Source organism: Martes martes (assembly GCF_963455335.1).
Source record: "Martes martes genome assembly, chromosome: 10".
Lineage (NCBI taxonomy): Eukaryota > Metazoa > Chordata > Mammalia > Carnivora > Mustelidae > Martes > Martes martes.
Genome location: NC_137898.1, coordinates 56,447,882 through 56,467,802, shown reverse-complemented (window position 1 = coordinate 56,467,802; position 19,921 = coordinate 56,447,882). Strand labels below are relative to the sequence as shown.

General features: G+C 35.1%; 2 protein-coding genes across 2 annotated transcripts in view; one reads left to right on the top strand and one right to left on the bottom strand.

Annotated features, from left to right (window-relative positions):
* The window catches only part of LOC308350874 (uncharacterized protein), a gene marked incomplete at both ends in the record, with an annotated part of 62,698 nt that extends 44,739 nt beyond the window's left edge, over window positions 1-17,959 (top strand). The window contains 2 exons of the mRNA XM_080816338.1: window positions 4,974-5,157; window positions 16,979-17,959. Of these exons, the coding sequence (XP_080672464.1) occupies window positions 4,974-5,157; window positions 16,979-17,959 (1,165 nt within the window). The remainder of the gene's footprint in view (window positions 1-4,973; window positions 5,158-16,978) is intronic.
* LOC308350082 (olfactory receptor 52D1-like) lies at window positions 4,582-5,526 on the bottom strand (the record flags this gene model as incomplete). Its single annotated transcript, XM_080815084.1, has 1 exon — window positions 4,582-5,526. One exon carries the CDS (start codon window positions 5,524-5,526, stop codon window positions 4,582-4,584), a length of 945 nt encoding a protein of 314 aa, XP_080671210.1.
* Window positions 17,960-19,921: the final 1,962 nt, after the last annotated feature.

Genomic DNA, 19,921 nt, shown 5'->3' with positions numbered 1-19,921 from the left:
CCAGGCACAATTTGGTCTCTTGAACGAAGTCAATCTTGTAGTGTCTTCACCACCTAAGCTCTTAGCTTAGAAACAAAAAGGAGATGGCCTCTGGACTACCAAGTCTCTTGAGATACTTGATTTATTATACCCCCTGAGCCTAAGCACATTCAGAGGTTGTAAATTAATGCCTTCTTACATTGTATGTGATGAGAGCTAGAAGGAGTGGGGGATACCAGAAAGGTACACATTTATGAATTAATTAGGGTGTCAGCATTAACATTCCCATATGTCTCCAGATATTCTAAAGTAACTTACCTGAATCTTATTTAGTTCTGGAAAACAACTGAAGCTCTAGGATATTTTCTAGTAATGTTCTTGTTCTTGAATCACCCCTGAACTTTACTTGTTTAATCAAGTACAGTATATTCGTTATCCCCCTCTACAAAAGAATCATTAATTACATTTTGGTTAGTGTGTTATGAAATTAATGGGTATGTTTTCCTTATAAATATGACCTTCCTCATCCTCCTATCCTATTTCTGTATTTCAGGAGTGATGAACATTATAGGCTATATTTTCCAGGATCACAGATGATCTCTGTTTATGCTGGGTTTGCTCAATGAGGCACTGGTGGGAAAATATTAGGGAAAAAGAAAGAAAAACCTGGTTTATTTCTCCCTATTTCTCACTCTTTTTAACTGCCATCTGCTCCAGGACTCCAGATCCTGCCATAGGGGACTTCCATGGTTTAAGCTTCCACTGAGAGACTCATATCTTTGAGATATGATTGAACTCCTGATTCCTCTCTCTGTTTCACTGACCTAGAGTTGGTATGGCTTCCCACAGTTCTTCAAAAAATTTTTTGTATAAGAAATACAAATCATATCTCATATATCAATCAAATCTCAAAGATACCGAACTATGAGAGACTGTGGACTCTGAGAAACAAACTGAGGGTTTTGGGGGTATAGGGGGTGGAGTGAGCCTGGTGGTGGGTATTATGGAGGGACGTATTGCATGGAGCACTGGGTGTGGTGCATAAACAATGAATTTTGGAACACTGAAAAAATATATAAAATAAAATTTAAAAAAAAAGAAAGAAAAAAAATTTTTTTTTTTTTATTTCTTAAGTAGACTCCAGACTTAGCATGGAGTCCAATGCAGGGCTGGAACTCATGACCCCAAGATCAAGAACTGAGCTAAGATCAAGATCAGAGGCTTAACCAACTAAGCCACCCAGGTACCCCAATGAGTACCTATACTTCTTAATTTCTCGGAGACTTTATTTTCAAATATTTCACTTCTTGGAAGTTCTATAGCTTATATAATTATTAGTATTGAAGATGCCCTATACTAAATATTCAAGACGTTTTAGTTTCCTGGTTAGATTCTAACTAATACAGATACCTTTCACAGTACTATATGGCTTTGGTAATTGGTTGATTTGAAAGAATGACAGTATTACCTAGTTAACTTTTTTTTTTTAATATTAGAAGGGAATAATAAAAAATAACCAGTAACCTTGACCCCAACATAATAAAGGCCATATATGAAAAACACTTGTGCTAACATTGTACTCAATGGTGAAAGACTGAAAGTTTTTTCTCTAAGACCAGGAACAAGACAAAGAATACCCATTTCTATCACTTATATTTAACATAGTACTGGAAGTTGTATCCAGAATAAATAGACAAGAAAAAAAAAAGGCATCCCAGTTGGGAAGGAAGATATAATATCTCTGTTTACAGATGACTTGATCTTTTAAGAAGAAAACCATAAAGATCTCTCTTTCTCTCTTTCTCTCTCTTACACACACACACACACACACACACACACCCCTAGTAGAACTAATAAATAAATTACCAAAATTGCAGGATTCAAAATCAACATGCAAAAATCAAAAATTGCATTTTTATACACCAATAATGAACAATGTCAAAAGGAAATTATCTAAATAATTCCATTTATAATAATATCAAGAAGAATAAAATAGGAATGATTTAAGCAAAGAGACAAATACTTGTACAGTAAAAAATATAAAACATTGTTGAAAGATATTAATGAAGACACAAATAAATGGAGAATTATCCCATACCCATAGATTGGAAGACATAATATTGTTAATAAGTTAATACTACCCAAAGTGATCTACAAATTCAATGCAATTCCTATCAAAGTCATACTGGCATTTTTGAACAGAAAAATCCAATGTAAAATTCATACAAAATTTCAAGGAAAACAAAATAGCCAAAATTTTTTTTTTTTGAAAAATAAAAACAAAGTTCAGGTCTCATACTTCCTGATTTCAGAACTTATTCCGAGTGACAGTCATTAAACCAGTATGTTACTGGCCTAAAGATAGACATATGACCTATGGAATAAAAAGGAAAGCTCCCAATTAAACTCTCACACATATGGTCAGGTAATTTCTACAAGATCATTCAATGGGGAAAGAATAATTTTTTTTCAACAAATGGTGATGAAAAAACTACAGATCCACATACAATAGAATGAAGTTGGACTCACAGCAGCATATAAAAGATTAGTAAAAATGGATCAAACATCTAAATAGGAGAGCTAAAGCTATCAAATTCTTAGGAAAAAAAGAAAAGAAAAACTTCATGACATTGCATTTGACAATATCTTGAATATGACACCAAAACATAAGCAACAGAAGTAAAAAAAAAAAAAAAGCAGGACTTCATCAAAATTAAAACTTCTGTGCTTAAATACAGAGAACAAACTGGTGGTTGCCAAAGGAGAAGTGGTTGAGGGGATGAGTGATATAGGTGATGCAGATTAAGGAATGTACCTGCTGTGATGAGTTCCAGGTGATATATGTAAGTGTTGAATCACTATATTGTACACCTGAAACTGATATTACACTGTATGTTGATTATACTTTAATTAAAAATGAACAGAATAAAATACTTTAGTGCATCAAAGGACACTATCAACAGAGTAAAAAGGAGGCAAACCACAGAATGGGAGAGGATACTTGAAAATCATACATCTGATAAGAAATTAATATCCAGGATATATAAAGAACTTCTAAAACTCAACAGCAGTGACAATAACAACAGAATGACTGGATCAGAAAATGAGCAAATGACCTGAATAAACATTTTTGCAAAGAATGTGTACAAATGGCAAATAAACACATGAAAAGATGTTCAACATTAATGATTTTTAGGGAAATGAAAATCAAAAACCACAATGAGACATTACTTTACATTTATTAGGATAGCTATTACTTTAAAAAAATTAAATTAAAAAAGAAACAGCAGTTGGTGTGGCTATGAAAACATGTGCACTTGTGCATGAACATGAACACTTGTGCATTGCTAGTGGGAATGTAAAACGATACAGATGCTGTAGAAAAAGGGATGATCGTTCCTTACAAATGAAAACAAAGAATTACCATATGATACAGCAATTTGACTTCTGGATATGTGTCCCAAGTAAATTAGAACAGGGACTTGACCAGATATTTATACAACTATATTCATAGCAGCAATATTCACAATAACCAAAAGGTAGAAGCAAAATATCCATCCACAGATAAATGGATAGATAAAATGTAAGATAGGTAGATAATAGATAGATGATAGATAGGAATCTACATCTAGATCTATATATGTTTTCTCTGTGTAACTGTAGTCCACTATAATATATAGGAATATTATTCAACATTAAAAAGGAAGGAAATTCTGATGCATTCTACAACATGAATGAGCCTTGAAGATTTTATGCTGAATGAAATAAGCCAATCACAAAAGGGCAAATACTGTTATGATTCCACTTGGATGCAGTACCTAGAGTAGCCAAATTCACAGAGAAAGCAAGTATAATAGTAGTTGTCAGGGGATGTAGGGAATGAGGAGTTAATGTTAATGCATAGAATTCCAGATGGGGAAGATAAAAAAAATCTCTGAAGAAGGTTGATGGTGATGATTGCACAACAATGTGAATGCATGAATCACTGGACTGGACAATTAAAAGTGGTTAAAATAATAACTATTATGTTATGGTATTTTATCACAATAATAAAAAAGGCATTAGTAATCACCCTTTAGTTACATTCCGCCTTAATGCTAAAAACATGAATGGTAATATTGGATAGATAGATACATAGATGACAGATCGACCTTCATGGTTTTTTCTTGACATACAAATATATATTAACAAAGAGAAACATCAGTGGAAGCTTTTTCAGTTGTATCCTAAACTGTTCTATAAACAAGAGTAGGAAATTATCCATCATTTAGTTCTCTAGAGAAATCTTATTTTGTTTGCAATGTATGTCTTTTTCTCTTCTTTTTCTCTTTCTATTTGTAATTATCCTCCAAAAGACATACAGTTAGAAGGAGATTAACAATTTGTCCTCCAATATTTAATAAATGACTAAGCTGAAATAACTTGTTAGATTAGAATTTTTGAAATTCACAGACATGTAGTAAGCAAAAGAGAACTTTCAGGCAGTAGATGCAATTCAACTTGCAGGAGTAAGAGCAGTAAGTTATCTTACTCATATCATCTCTTTTATTTCCATTTATTTTGTCAATGACCTGAATAAACATTTTGTCAATCCAACTAAAATCAAGCAACTTTAACCATTAATGTCCTAAGAACGCGCTCCCTTATTTTCTTGGTCCTTACTCCATACACAATGGGGTTGAGGAAAGGGGGCACCAAAAGGTACATATTTGCAATAAAAATATGGATATGTGCAGGCACATTCTTCCCAAAACGGTGAGTGAAAATGGAAAAAACAGCCGTGGAATAGAACACAAGAATAACACAGACATGTGATCCACATGTGCCCAAAGCCTTAAAGCCAGCTTCTCGGGATGGCAGGCGGAATACAGAGCGGAGGATGAAGGCATAGGATACAGCAATGAGAATGGCATCACATGAGCCAATGATAGAAGCCATACTGAGGCTATAACTCTTGGTGGCCCTTATGTCCATACACGCTAACTTCACCACAGCCATGAACTCACAGTAGGTATGGGCAATGATTCGTGTTCTGCAGTAGGGCAGCTGTTTGAGCAGGATGGGATGTGGAGAAAAGAAAGCTATGCCCCGAATCACCACGATAATACCCATTATGGTGATGCGAGCATGAGTGAGAATCGTGGTATGGCGCAGTGGATGACAAATGGCGACATAACGGTCAAAGGCCATGGCCAGGAAAAAGCCTGATTCCACAGCAGTAAAACTGTGAATGAAGAACATTTGGGTCAGGCAGGCATCAAAAGTAATGTCATGGGCTCCGAGCCAGAAGAGACAGAGCATTCGTGGCAGGGTGGATGTGGAGAGGACCAGATCTGTGATGGAGAGCATGCAGAGAAAGAGGAACATAGGCTCATGGAGGCTTCGCTCTGCCCTCACCACGGCCAGGATGGTCACATTCCCCACCACAGCCACCACATACATGGAGCAGAAGGGAATCCCAATCCAGACATGCAGGTGCTCTAGTCCCGGGATGCCCATTAGCAGGAAGGTGACAGGAGAGGGACGAGAAGTGTTGAGAGGAGGCATGTTACTTTTCCCTTTGCTTTTTGTCACTACTTCTGAAGAGGAAGCAGCACCACCAGATGCTGAAAACGTGGAGGTTCAGTTCAAGAAGACCCTTATTGATCTGTTGCTAAAAACAATTCAAGTCATAATCATGTGTATTTAAATTCACTAGGATAATAATGCTAAAATTGGTAATAACATACCAAATGACAGAAGTACAGAAAGATAATACTTATTATATCAGGGACCTATATGTCACCTTGTCCCTTCATTTGCAATAAAAGATTCCATCTTTAGTCACACTTGTACTTAGTTCAACAAATATTTACTGAGAGGTTACTGAGTTTTTTCCTTGAGCTCTCATTCAGTATTTCCCCCAGGTCAGTGAGTTTTCCATAACTGGAAGTGATCTAGCAGAGGCCTTGTGAAAATATCTAGGAGTTATTGAAAGGACCCTTATAATCCACTGTGCCATTCATGTGAGGAATAGAAATAAGTGGTCTTTGTCTATCTCTGGACACAATATTGAAGTCTTTGGCACAACTTTTGAAGTAGAATCAACTCAATTTCTACCTTTAGCCTTTGATTTGCCACTCTGCATATGTAACTAATCTGTCAAATTTATCAACGATGTTACTTTTTTTCTTTTTGTCTATTTCTTTCTATCATGTACTACTTAAGTAGGCACATATTATGTTTTTTTGAACCAACAGATACCTGTTTGTAAGGATAAGGTATTTCTTAACATTAACCCCTCACTACCTTTTTATCCTCTTATTTTTTTTTTTCAGATTTAGATTATTTCACTGCACAGCTGTATACAAATTGTGCTCCTTCATTTATTGATCCAGAAACCCAAATTTCCAAACATGCACAACAGTTTATTTATTGGACTGGTATATTTACCTAATGATGCTTTAGGCACCAGTTACTGATTGTAGTGGGTTTCTTTATACCTCTTCCTATAGTTCCAACAGATAGTCAAACCTCTGTGGCAGAGAAGCCCTGGGATAAAGGAATTGAGCATGAAGCAGGAGCTGGGAGAGTTGAAGAACTAACTTTTAAGTCACTACAAATGCTCCAGTTGTAGAGTAACCCTTGGTTACCAGTTTTCTGCTTTTCTTATTGTCTATTAACGCAGTACTTAGTATGTATGTGGTTATGTTATCATCATTTTTTAAGGAGAATCTGCTTTCCTTATATCTCAAACAAAGTCTCATAAAAGTAATAAAAACTAATAAGAAGTTACACAGAGTTATCTCTATATAGGCTTTCCTGATTCGTGCCAAAACTCTTATATTCCCCATATAAATATATATATATATATTATATTTTGTTTCTAGGCTTTTCTATTTATTAGAACCTAGCTTCATTATAGTGAAAAACGCTTGAAGAACATAACTATAGCTTTTCTCCCCCATGATTTAGCTTTTAACAAGCAATTACACTATAACTTTAAACAGGTAATTTATAAGGCAAAAACTTTTCCCAAAGGAGAGGGAAGGACGAGTTACAGAGAAATGACAGCAAGGGATCAAATTAAGTTTAGTAAGTTAAGAAAAACCTTCTACTTAGGCTGGAATGTGAGGATTGCATGAGTTTTTCCCCTGGGTTCTGAATATAGATATTTAGGTATAGATATAGATAATGCATACCCACCTATCTGCACCCATATACACACACACGAACAAAGGAAAAGGAAAGGACCATAAACGAAGTTCCATTGGGAAGGATAATCATGATGTAATGAAATAAATCTAGTGTAGCTGGGACTCAAAGGTTAGAAAGAGATTAAAGAGAAATAAAATTCTGTGGGTAAACAAAGGTCCCCAGTATTCATGTGTAAGCGCGTAACCAACAGGAAATGTTATAATCTAGATTAATGTAGCGGCTGTCACTTGTTTCGGTGCTAAGTACATGTTGAAGTTACAGATATAATACAGAGCATTGCAAAAACAGAACTAGAAAGCACACACACTCACAAATACACACACACTGGTTTCTAATTTTTTTTTTTTTTTGGTACAAACACACATAATACAATGTCTATGGTATCATCTCCCTGAAAATGCCAACCTGTCATTGAGTATGGAGATCATGAAGTAGCCTTATTTCGTTCCTTCAGTAGATTCATGTAATATGAAATATGGTCAAAATGAGAGATAATCCTCGTTTTATGATATCATTAAAAAGATCTTTGCTTCCTAGATTTTTTTTCATTTTATCCATAAAGAATGAAAAATGTGTATTCTCTCAGTTTCAAAGAATTGCATCTTCCCTCTTGACTCCAGGACATTCAGAAAGTAAAAAGATGTTAAGAAAATCCCATGTCCTTGAAAGTTTTCCTTAGATCATTCAGACTATATCTTTCTCTCCATGCATTTCTTGTTTCATAACCTTAATTAGCTCATGAAGAAACTGATTCAGAACAAAGAAACAATCTAAACATGCAGTTTCTATATATAGCAGCTTCAACATGGTGATCTCAGAGGATAAGCAGGGATAACATCTGACACAACCAGGTCCTGATGGAATCACTAGGAGAAGGGCAGTAATTGTACTTTGGTAAAAGGTTTGGTAATCTTCCTAATTTCAGGGATAGTTATAGATGAAGCCATCTCTTAGTATTTTGGTATAATTTATCAATCACATGATAGGACCTGAAGGGAACTGAAAAAATACAGAACACATTCTTTATTCCTTGTATACATCAACTTCATCCCAATGTCAACTTGAGACATAAAATTTGCAGGCCAGAAGAGAGGGGGATGGTATGTTTAAATTATTAGAAAAAGTAACCAAGAATTCCTTATCTAGCAAAACTGCCCTTCAAAAATAAAGGAAAAATTAGGACATTTCCGGGTACACAAAAACTGAGAGAGTTCATTATCTCTAGACATTCTCGGCAAGGAATGTTAAAGGGAGTCTTTTATGTTGAAATTCAAGGAACTTAGAGAGTAACTCAAACCTATACAAAAATATAAAGTTCTTCAGTAAAGACAAGGCACACACAGATGTAAAAACCAGTATGATCATAATTTTGGTTCATAACTCTACTTTTTATTCTGCTGCAGGATAGGAAAGACAAAAGCACAAACAGAATTATAAATCTAAGTTAATGGGTACACAACATATAAGGATGTACTTCGTAGCATTAATAACAGAGTGTGGATGGTGGAGCTCTAAAGGGAGGAGTAGAACTTTTGTATGTATGTGATTGCAGTCTAGTTGTTACCAGTTTAAAATACATTGTTATAACTTTAGGATGTTATATATAATCCCTCTGGCAATCACAGAGAAAATATTTGTCAAATATTCACAAAAGGAAATGTTAAGGAATCAAAAAGTGTCATTGCAAAAATTAAAAAAAAAATACAAAGGCAGGCAGTAAGAGAGGAAAGGAGGGACAAAAAATATAAGACATACAGAAAACAATAAGATGATAATAATAAATCTTTCCTTATGAATAATTATTTTAAATGTAAATGTTTAAAAATCCCCAGTCAAAACAAAGAGTGGCAGGATGGATTAAAATAACAGAATCCAGGGGCGCCTGGGTGGCTTAGTGGGTTAAGCCTCTGCCTTCGGCTCAGGTCACAGTCTCAGGGTCCTGGGATCAAGCCCCGAATCGAACCCCACATCAGGCTCTCTGCTCTCTGTTAGAGAGATCTCTCTCTCTCTCTGTCAAATATATAAACAAAATATTAAAAAACAAAACAAAACAGAATCCAGACTTCAGTTTTCCATTCTAGCATGTGAGATGCTGGAAGTTTACACCGCACCCTAACAACAAGTAAAAAACGGAACCAACTGAAAAGTCAGCAACTCTTCTTGGACCCATAAGAGAAGCAAGATCACAGGGCAAACTGCTGCTTCCGTAGCTGAAGAAACCAGTAAGTTAAGACAGAAGAATACAATTTACTGGAGCAGAAATCTCCATGGGAAGCAGTGCCAGGATAAGAAAATACAAACTACAACTGACTAGTTGCTAGAGGCTTAGTGTGGGCAAGCCTGAGAGATAAACTCCAGGGGAACCCAGTCATTCATCGGTCCCCACTCTTTCATAAGTTTTACATACAGGAGCTCATCGGGTCCTCACGCTGTTATAAAACAAAAACCTCTCATTCGGCAGGGGCAGGGGAAAGTGAACCATTTTGAAATACATCAGAGCATTCTGTTCTTTTTAACAAGGTCTGCATTTAGGAAAAACTAGTTAGCCAAACCCTAACCTGCTAAGGTTTTATCAGAGTCTAACTGGTTTGGAGGAAAGGAAATACTCAATTCTGGCTGACTCCAGCCTTCCAGATGGGAAAAGGGAAAGAGCCAATTTCAGTCCACCCTAGACATCTGGTTCCTCCTAAGGGGAATGAAGGGGAAATTGGGCATAACACAGGAAATTTATAGCTCAGATATAAAAGTTTACTAAAAGACTGAGAACTAATCATGGAACAATAGAACATTCCCCCTCTCCTACATCTTACTGCCACATTACTAAAGGCCTATTTGTGGCAGTTTTCTAACCCAAGACATTGTGTCTAGCTATCAGGAAGAAATTACAAGACATACTAAAAGGCAAAAACACAATTTGAAGAGAAAAAGCCAAAGCTGGAACCAAACTTAGATATGGCAAGGATGTTGGAATTACCAGACCATGACTTTTAAAAACTATTATTAATATAATAAGGACTCTATTGGATGAAACACACATCATGCAAGAACACATGGGCCATGTAAGCAGACAGATGGAAATCCTAAGAAAGAACCAAAAAGAAATGCTAAAGTTAAAAAAAAAAGTAACAAAAATGAAGAAAGACTTTGAGGGGATTATTAACTAGTAGATTGGACATACCAAAGAAAGAATCTCTGATCATGAGAATATCTCAATAGAAACTTCCCAAAATGAGAGGCAAAGAGAAATAAGACTAAAAAAAGAAAAAAAGAAAAAAAAAAAAAGAAAGAAAGAAAGAAGAGAAAAGAAAAAGAAAGAAAGAAAGCAAGAAAGCAATATCTAAGGACTGTAGGACAACTAATAACTACACACTATGGAACATATGAATAAAGGGAATACCAGAAGGAGAAAAAGGAGAGACAAGAACAAAAGAAATATCTGAAGTGATACTGATGGAGAATTTTCTCAAATTAATGCCAGACATCAAACTACTTATCAAAGAATTTCAGAGAATACCAAGTAGGATAAATGCCAACAAAACAATAGATCTAGGCATATCATCTCCAAACAGCAAAATGTCAAAGATGGGGGGGGGGGGAAATCCTAAAAGAAGCCAGAGTTTAAAACAACAGCAACACCACCACGTTGGCTACAAAGAAACAAAGATAAAAATTACATCTAATTTGTCCTCAGAAACCATGCAAGCAAGAAAAATGGAGTGAAATTTTAAAGTGTTAGGACAGGGGGAAAAAAAAAAAAAAAAGGAGAAATCTGTACCCTGAAAAATAATTCTTCAAAAATGAAGGAGAAATAAAAAATTTCTCAAACAAAAATTGAGATATTTTGGTATAAGTACACCAGCTTGAAAGAAATGTTAAGTAAATTCTTAGAGAGAAGGAAGATGATATAAGCCAAACATTCAAATCTACTTAAGGAAAAGAAGAGCACTAAAGAAGAAATAAGTAAAAGTAAAATAAAATCTTTTCATTTTCTTCTTTGTAATTTACCTAAAAGGTTGATTGTTCAAAATAATTATATGAACATTATATATAAACATACATTTACACATAGTTGCTATAATTATTTTGAATAAATGTTTACCTGTTAGATAAATGTATGTGCATGTACATGAATAAGCAAAATGAATGCCAGCAATGATACAAAGGACAGGAGGGAGGTATTAGGGTTAATTTGTTATTAAAAGGTACTCTCATGGTGGTATAGTGTTATTTGAAAGTAGACTTACAGTGTTATTTGAAAGTAAACGTATACTGCAAACTCTAGGGCAGTGACTAAAAACAGTAAAAAAATAAAATAAAAAGAAGTACAACTGATATGCTAAGAAAGGAGACAAAATAGAATTATATAAAATTCTCAGTTAAAACAACAATAATAATCTTTAATATATATGTAGCTAAAAACAGAATTATCAAAATATATGATATAAAAGCCAAGGAGAAATAGATAAACCTACTACTACATTTGGAGAATTCAACATACATTTATCATAAAAGGACAGATGCTGCAGGCAGAAAAGTCAGTAAGGATACAGTCAAACTAAATGACATCATTGATCAACCAGATATAATTGACCTCTATAGACGGCTCTATCCAACAACAGCAAAATACAAATTATTCTCAAACTTTCATGGAACACTCACCAGGATAGAGCCTGTTTTGAGCCATAAAACCACCTTAACAAATTTGAAAGAATAGAAATCACATAATGTATGCTCTTAGACCACAAAAGAGTTACAATGGAAACAACAAAAGAAAGAGAGCTGAGAAATACCCAAATACTTGGGGATTCAACAATATACTCCTAAATAATGAGTGAAAGAAGAAATCTCAAAGAGATAATAAAAGATATTTTGAGCTAAATAAAACTAAAACAAAATATATCAAAACTTGTGAAGGCAGCTAAAGCAGTGCCTAGAGAAAAATTTACAGCACTGAATGCATATATTAGAAAACAAGAAAGAGGGGTGCCTGGGTGGCTCAGTGGCTCAGTGGGTTAAAGCCTCTGCCTTTGGCTCAGGTCATGGTCTCAGGGTCCTGGGATTGAGCCCCGCATCAGCCTCTCTACTCCACGGGGAGCCTGCTTCCTCCATTCTCTCTCTCTCTCTCTGCCTCTCTGTGTACTTGTGATCTCTATCTGTCAAGTAAATAAATAAAAATCTTTAAAAGGAAAAAAAAAAGAAAATAAGAAAGATATAAATTTTTTAAAAAGATTTTATTTATTTATCTGACAGAGAGAGACACAGTGAGAGAGGGAACACAAATGGAGTGGGAGAAGGAGAATCAGGCTTCCTGTTGAGCAGTGAGCCCGATGTGGGGCTCAATCCTAGGACTCTGGGATCATGACCTGAGCCGAAGGTAGACACTTAACAACTGAGCCACCCAGGCGTCCTGAAAGATATAAAATTTAAAAATCACAATTTCCACCTTGGAAACTAGAAAAGGAAGAACAAATTAAATAAAAAATAAGCAGGATAAAAGAAAGAAAAAAAACAAGATTTAGAGTATAACTCAGTAAAATTGAACACAGGGAATCAATAGAGAAAATCAATGAAACCAAAAGCTGGTTATAACAACATGCCTCTAGCCAGGCTAACAAAACAAGAACGAGAGAGGACACACATTACTGAAATGAAAGAGAGGATGTCACTAAAGGTCCATGGACATTAAAAGAAAGTAATATGAGGGACAGGTCTATGCCCATAAATTCCATAACCTGGATGAAATGAAACAATTCCTTGAGAGACACAATATGCTAAAACTCATATAAGAATTAGGTGATCTGAATAGGCTGGTATCTAATAAAGAAACTGTCTCAATGATTGACAATCTTCCAAAACAGAAAACACTCAGCCCAGACTAATTTACTGATGAACGTTACCAGACATATAAGAAAGGAAGTATATCTACTCTTTCCAATTCTTTTCAGAAGATAGAAATAGAATACTTTTTAATTTGTTCTTTAAGGGCAGTGTTTCCTTAATGTCAAAACCAAAAACATTACAACAAAAGACTACAGACCACTATCTGTTAGAACACTGATGTAAAAATTCTCAAGAAAATATTAGCAAATCAAGTCCAACAATGTGTAAAAAGAATTATAGACCATGACTAAGCACAATTTGTTCCAGTTATATAAAACTTGCTCACCCTTTAAAGTCAATGATTGTAATCCATTACACCAACAGAGAACTTGAACCATACTATAGAACAATTGGACATAATATATTCAGAAAATCCCACACAATTGCAGAAAATACATTTGTTTTAACTGCACATGGAACATTCTCCAGAGTAGACAAGATGCTAAGATGTAACAAACATAAAAAGATTGAAATCAGAGAAAGAATATATTTCTTCCATAATAGAATGAAACTAGAAATCAATAGAGGAAAAACTGGAAAATCCACAAATATGTAGAAATTAAACAAAACAATTAGTGGGTCAAGAAAGAAATCACAAGAACAATTGGAAAACATTGCAAAAATAAAATGAAAACATTACATTCCAAACGGCACTTGGGAAAGGGAAATGTATAGCCACAAACCCTTACATTAAAAAAGAAAAACCTAAATTTACAATTTATACAGATAACAACATGCTCAATGGTAAAAAGTGAACGTTTTTCCTCTTAGAACAGGACCAAGATGCCCAGTTTCACTACTTCTATTCAACATGATTTTGGAAGTTTTGGCCAGATCAATTAGAAATGAGAAAGAAGGGATGCCTGGGTTAGCTCAGTTGGTTAAGCATCTGATTTTTATCTCAGCTCAGGTATTGATCTTAGGGCCCTGAGTTCAAGACCTGCAAGGAGCCTACTTAAAAAAAAAAAAAAAAAAGAAAGAAAGAAAGAAAGAAAGAAAGAAATAAAAGGCATCCGAATTGGAAAGGAAAATGTGAATGCATCTTTGTTCTCAGATGACATGATCTAATATGTAGAAACCTTGAACATTCCACCGAAATATGAAGTTTAGAAATAATAAACAAATTCAATAAAAATTCAGGATACAAAATTCAGTTGCATTTTTATCCACTAACAATGAACATTCTAAAAAGGAAATTTAAAAAATAATCCAATTAATGGAAAATAAAATACCCAAATAGTATGATAAAGCAGATGGCAATTTGACAGTTTGGAAATAGGATAAAAAAAAATAAAGTGTTTAGGAATAAGCTTAACCAAGGAAGTGAAAGATTTGTACACTGAAATCTATAAAACTTTGCTGAGAGAATTAAAAAAGAAACCAATTAAACAGGAAGAGATCCCAGGTCATGGATTAGAAGACTTGATATTGTTAAAGTGTCTGTACTAGCCCTCTCTGAGGAAGATCTACAAATGGCCAATTAACATGCAAGAAGTTGCTCAACATCTCTAATCAAAACCACAATGAGACAACTTCACACCTATTACAATGGTTATTAATCAAAAGAAGAAAGGAAAGAAAGGGAAAGAGAAGGGGAGACCAGAGGGGAGAGGAGAGAAAGAACAAATATAGTCCAACGATTATGGAAAAAGAATGAAGGAATATCATTCACAGAAACATGATGTTTATATGTTAGACAGCAAAGAGATACATGAAATTTAGTAAGTGTGGTAAAGTAGGTGGTAATCATAATTTATATAGGATGCCTTGTAAATGTTATGGAACAAAAACTACTTTAAATCACCTAAATAAGACCCTTGCATGTGTAGATAGAAGCAACAATAAATAAGGCAAGATAAGCTCTTAAGAACAATGATGACAATTTAATAACTTGGGAAATCAGGAACTTTCTTTTTCTACACAAAGATAAGCATGTGTGAAGAAGAAGCCTATGCATCAGAAATATCTTGTCCTGATTTTAGAGAAGAGTAATATCTGAAAAGACCACATACTAATTTACAATCATTTGAATATTCTCAGTATTTATTGCGTGTATATTCTGCGCATGTATATGGGTATATATTTTGATGGTAAGGTCTGTCTCTGCCTTTTTGTGTGTTTGTCTTTTGTCTACTTCTTTTCCATTCCCTCCTTCCTGGAGAACAAATAATCAGCCCCTTTCCAAGGAGACTTTGAGATTATGGTCCTAAAACCCAAGGCCAGAGGGAGCTAAAGGCTTGGGTTTATTTTCAGAGCTGTCCCTCAGGAGACAAAAGGCCAGAAGTTTCAAAATCTATTCTCTAAGGTGGGCATAATAGGGACTCTAGTTCCCATTCCAGCTGGAGATAGGTTATATGTTGACCAAGGAATCTAAGTGAGCTTTAACCCAAATCTCTTTGCTCAGAGGTAAGGCTGGGGTGGCGGGTTGGGGGGGGCTGACTTCAATTAATTTTTGTAAGGGAATATTGTGCATCTACCGGGACTCTGCTCTATAGGCTACTGACTAAGAGTGAGGTCTTTGATGACAACTTCTACTCAGTAATAGGAAACATAGAGATTTTTCTAGTATTTAGTAATTTCTATTCTCTCTGACAACTGCAGGATAGTAATGATAATGGCTTTTCATGGCAGTAGAAAAATCCAATTAGGATAGGACCATAGGTGAAAGTGGGCTCTAAAAACAAACACCAAAGGAGGCAGCAGGGAATTAAGGGAACTAAGAGGGACTCCTGCATCTTACTACTTTTGGAGGGAGCACCTCGATTAGCCAGTTGGTCAGTATGCCTGAAGCTCTTCAAGAAGATACATTTATCACAATTTTGTGTTTTTTTTTTTTTTTAATTTTCTCCAATTAACCTAAATTCAGACAGGGACTGAACTTTTTACCATTCTTTCCCTCTTTCCTATTTTCCACCTAGCTTCCCATGTTTCTTCCCCTTTTCCTTTCCTCATGCCTTACTGCTTCCCTAAAGTTTTCTCCTCTTTCCTTGTTTCATCTAATTTTCCCATTAAACATGAATTATCAGAGATGGGGTAAAATCCTCTAGGTATTGCTCAAGGTAAGGTTAAAACCTTATTATTTATTCCGGACCTAGGAGAGATTATGTCTATGATCAGTTCTTCCTTCAAACACCTTTGTTTCAACTTACCTGACAACTATTTCCTTTAGATGTTCCCCTTATATAGAACCGGGTAAAATCCTTTGTTGCCTTCTATTCAAGTTCTCTTTGATGCCTTATGCCTCACTATGATCTAAGCAACAAAGGGATTCATATTGTCCTAGTAAGAAATATTTGGGGTCTAAAATTGCTCTTGTTGAATGCCTGTGTCTGTCTGTTGAAGCTTTATTTAATGGTGTTTATCTACAAATGTTTACTGAATGCTTTAGTGAGGAAGACCTGTTGGTTTGGAAGGTGACATTTTAAATTTGAATGTATGAAAATTAGGATTAGATAAAACACACTGAAGGCATTTGGCATGTAAGGTATCATTATATGTGTATAGCTTTTATATCTGTGTTTTTCTATGTCAGTGTGGCTGTGTATATGTAGCTACACAATTTTGTCTTTGATTTTGTTCTGTTTGTCCTCAACATCCTCAATTTAGGAAGTTATTACATTATGTATTAATCCAGATACCACTCTCCACTCATGAAAAAAGTACCAGACTGTAGAATATTTTGGATCAGTACTGCACAAGATGTTATATTATCTGTAAGCATTGACTGTGCTAGTAGTCATCATAAATGATGTGTCCTTTGAGTTCAATTGTGTCCAGTAATAGGAATCTTCCTTTTGGTAAATCCAGTATAAGGAACCAGTTAAGAAACGATATCACTGCCTTCTCTTGCACTGCAATAAAACAAGAACTAATTTGAAATAATTTGAAACTATTTTTGTGCTTTTTTTTTTTTTTCTTCTAGGAATGGACAGACATATCTTCTTCTCCTATTCTAGCCAAATCCAGAATGCCCCATCAAAATACAACCATATTCCATCCATCCACATTTTTTCTTTTAGGCATCCCAGGGCTTGATACTGCCCATGCCTGGATTTCATTGCCATTCTGTTGTATTTACTTTATGGCTCTTATTGGCAATGTCACAATCTTGATAGTCATTTGGACAGAAAGAACCCTCCGGAATCCAATGTTCTTCTTTCTTGCCATTTTATCAGCCATAGACCTGGCCCTCTCTACAACCTCAGTACCACGAATGTTGGGTATCTTTTGGTTTAATGCTCATGAAATTGGCTTTGGAACTTGTGTGGCCCAGATGTTTCTCATACACACCTTCACAGGAATGGAATCTGCTGTTCTGCTGGCTATGGCCTTTGACCGCTATGTAGCCATCTGTGACCCCCTCCACTATACAACCATCCTGACAGTCCGAGTGCTGTCAGGAATTGGAGTAGCGGTTGCACTGAGTGCAGTCGTGCTCACACTACCCATGATCTATCTAATCCACCGTCTACCCTTTTGCAATGCCCGCATTATTGCCCACACCTACTGTGAGCACATGGGCATTGCCAAGTTGGCTTGTGCCAACATTCAAATCAATGCTATCTATGGTCTCTTTGTTGCTTCCTTCCTTGTTCTTGTCCTGGTACTTGTTGGAATCTCCTATGGCTACATTCTCCATGCTGTATTCCGCCTCAAATCGCAAGATGCCCGTCACAAGACGCTGAGCACGTGCAGCTCTCATGCTGCAGTCATGTTTGTTTTCTATACACCCTCTCTTTTCTCCTTTCTCACTCACCGATTTGGCCAAAAAATACCCCCTTATGTCCACATTCTTGTTGCCAACATCTATGTGGTCCTTCCACCAGCCCTCAACCCTATCATCTATGGGGTAAGGACCAAGCAAATCAGAGAGTGTGTGAGCCAAGTATTTATTGGGAAATAAGGAACACTATACTTGGTCTTTAGGGATGAAGAGCTGCCTGTAGTCACAACATTAATGCCACCTCCATATTAATACTTGAGAAGCAGTTGACAGTGTATTTGTCCATGTGAGAAAACAGTAAATGAAGCCTCAAACTGATATACCATAACAAATAATCCAAGCCTTGGGAAATAATTCCTGATTTAAGTCTGTTTTTAAATTCTCATTATTTTTGCTGAAGGGCTGTAGTCTCTCACTGTGGTATTTCATTATTCTTGAGGAAAAGAGAAATCAGAAGACTTGCAGATGGGCCCCTATAATTTAATGTTTCCAAGTTTCTCTGATTAAACTTGGTGTTCATGTAATGTTATAGAATTCTGTGTGAAATGTCTACTGGTAAGTCTAAGCTTATTCCAATTATCTATGGTAAACGTTCAGATAAATCTTAGAGTATGTAACAGTACTATAATATTCTTTCCAAGAATATTATGCCCAAATTATTTTACAAGTTTATCTTCAAATTCCCTAATTTTCCTTATTTTACCTCATGAATATAATCTTAGGGAAATATATCAAGAAGTTTTAAAAAATAATTAACACTTCCCTCCACTCCCCCCAAAAGATGACATAAATAAAGAACCTTGAGAGTGCAATTTTTATTCTTAACAAAGGAAAACTGATGCTATAAATTCAAATCCGGAATCATCCCATCTGTTGCAGTTATTTTAACTTTTGACAGTCATCTGTACAGCCACTACGTGAGTCTTCACTCTCAGAGTTTACCAATACCACTCCATTGTGAACATAATGGGTTTCTAATAGAAGTGAATGTCATATCACAGTAGATAAAGAACCTGGAAAACATTTTTTTAGAGTCAGCTTTGATTAGTGCTTTGCTGGAAAGTTTGGCAGAGTTTTTAGGGTAAGCCTACTCTTTCTTTCCCAGAGAAGGTTGGTAAGCAGGAATCAGTTTGCTTTTCTTCTTTGCTCCTGTGTTAATAATGTAAGCAGATATACAGGATATCTTGAACTGATTGTCATGAGGCTATCTCAATGTTCTCTTTAGTCTCCTAGTGTACAGAACAATATATTTTCAGGCTCCAAGTGGATAGAAACCGTAGAAACAATGTGATTTACATCACTGCAGGTTGAAGTAGTTTATCCATTAATTAAAATTCAAAAATGGGAATCAGGTATGTAATAATATGATGATACACATAAGTGTCGGGAATCTTTAACTGCCCATTTTCTTAGATTTTAAAGTTTCATTGTTCCCAGTTCCTCTCAAATACTTTGACAAAGCCTTTAATATATTTTTTATTGTGTTTATAAGAGTATCTAACGGATATTCATTTCTTTGTTATGTGAATTTCACATTAATTAAAATGAATTTATAATAATTTAAGAAAAATGAGTGTATAATAATATATGAAAATAAGGTACCTATAATATGAAGTGATTCTTTACATTATTAAGTAATATATTTCATTTTTTCAATTTAACATTTCAATATAGTACAAACACTGAAAATATTTTCATGGATTAGAAGCATTTACACTTCCCTTCTGGTCGTTTTGCAAATTTCACTTCTACCTAAATGCAAAGATTAAAAAAAAATAACACTTTCAGAAAAACTGAAGCTCTTACTCCAAAGATATGTATTGGCCTGACTGGAATATGTTTCTCATTTCCAGCTCTCAATTTATTTTTGTGTGTATTCGAGACAGACACAAGTGAATAAGTAGAAAAGTACTGAAAATACAACACAATACTGTCTTATATGTAATAAATTCAGCCCTACAGTTTCTATAAAACCTTACAAAAACTCATTTAGGAGGAGGGATGAAACACCCTAGCTTCTTTAGGAGTGGTAGTCTTGAAGAAAACACTGCATAAGGCAATCTTAAACTTTTGATAACGCAGAAAACAATATAAGTGAAATATACAGAGAATATAAGTAAAATGAATTCTTCAAGAATGTTG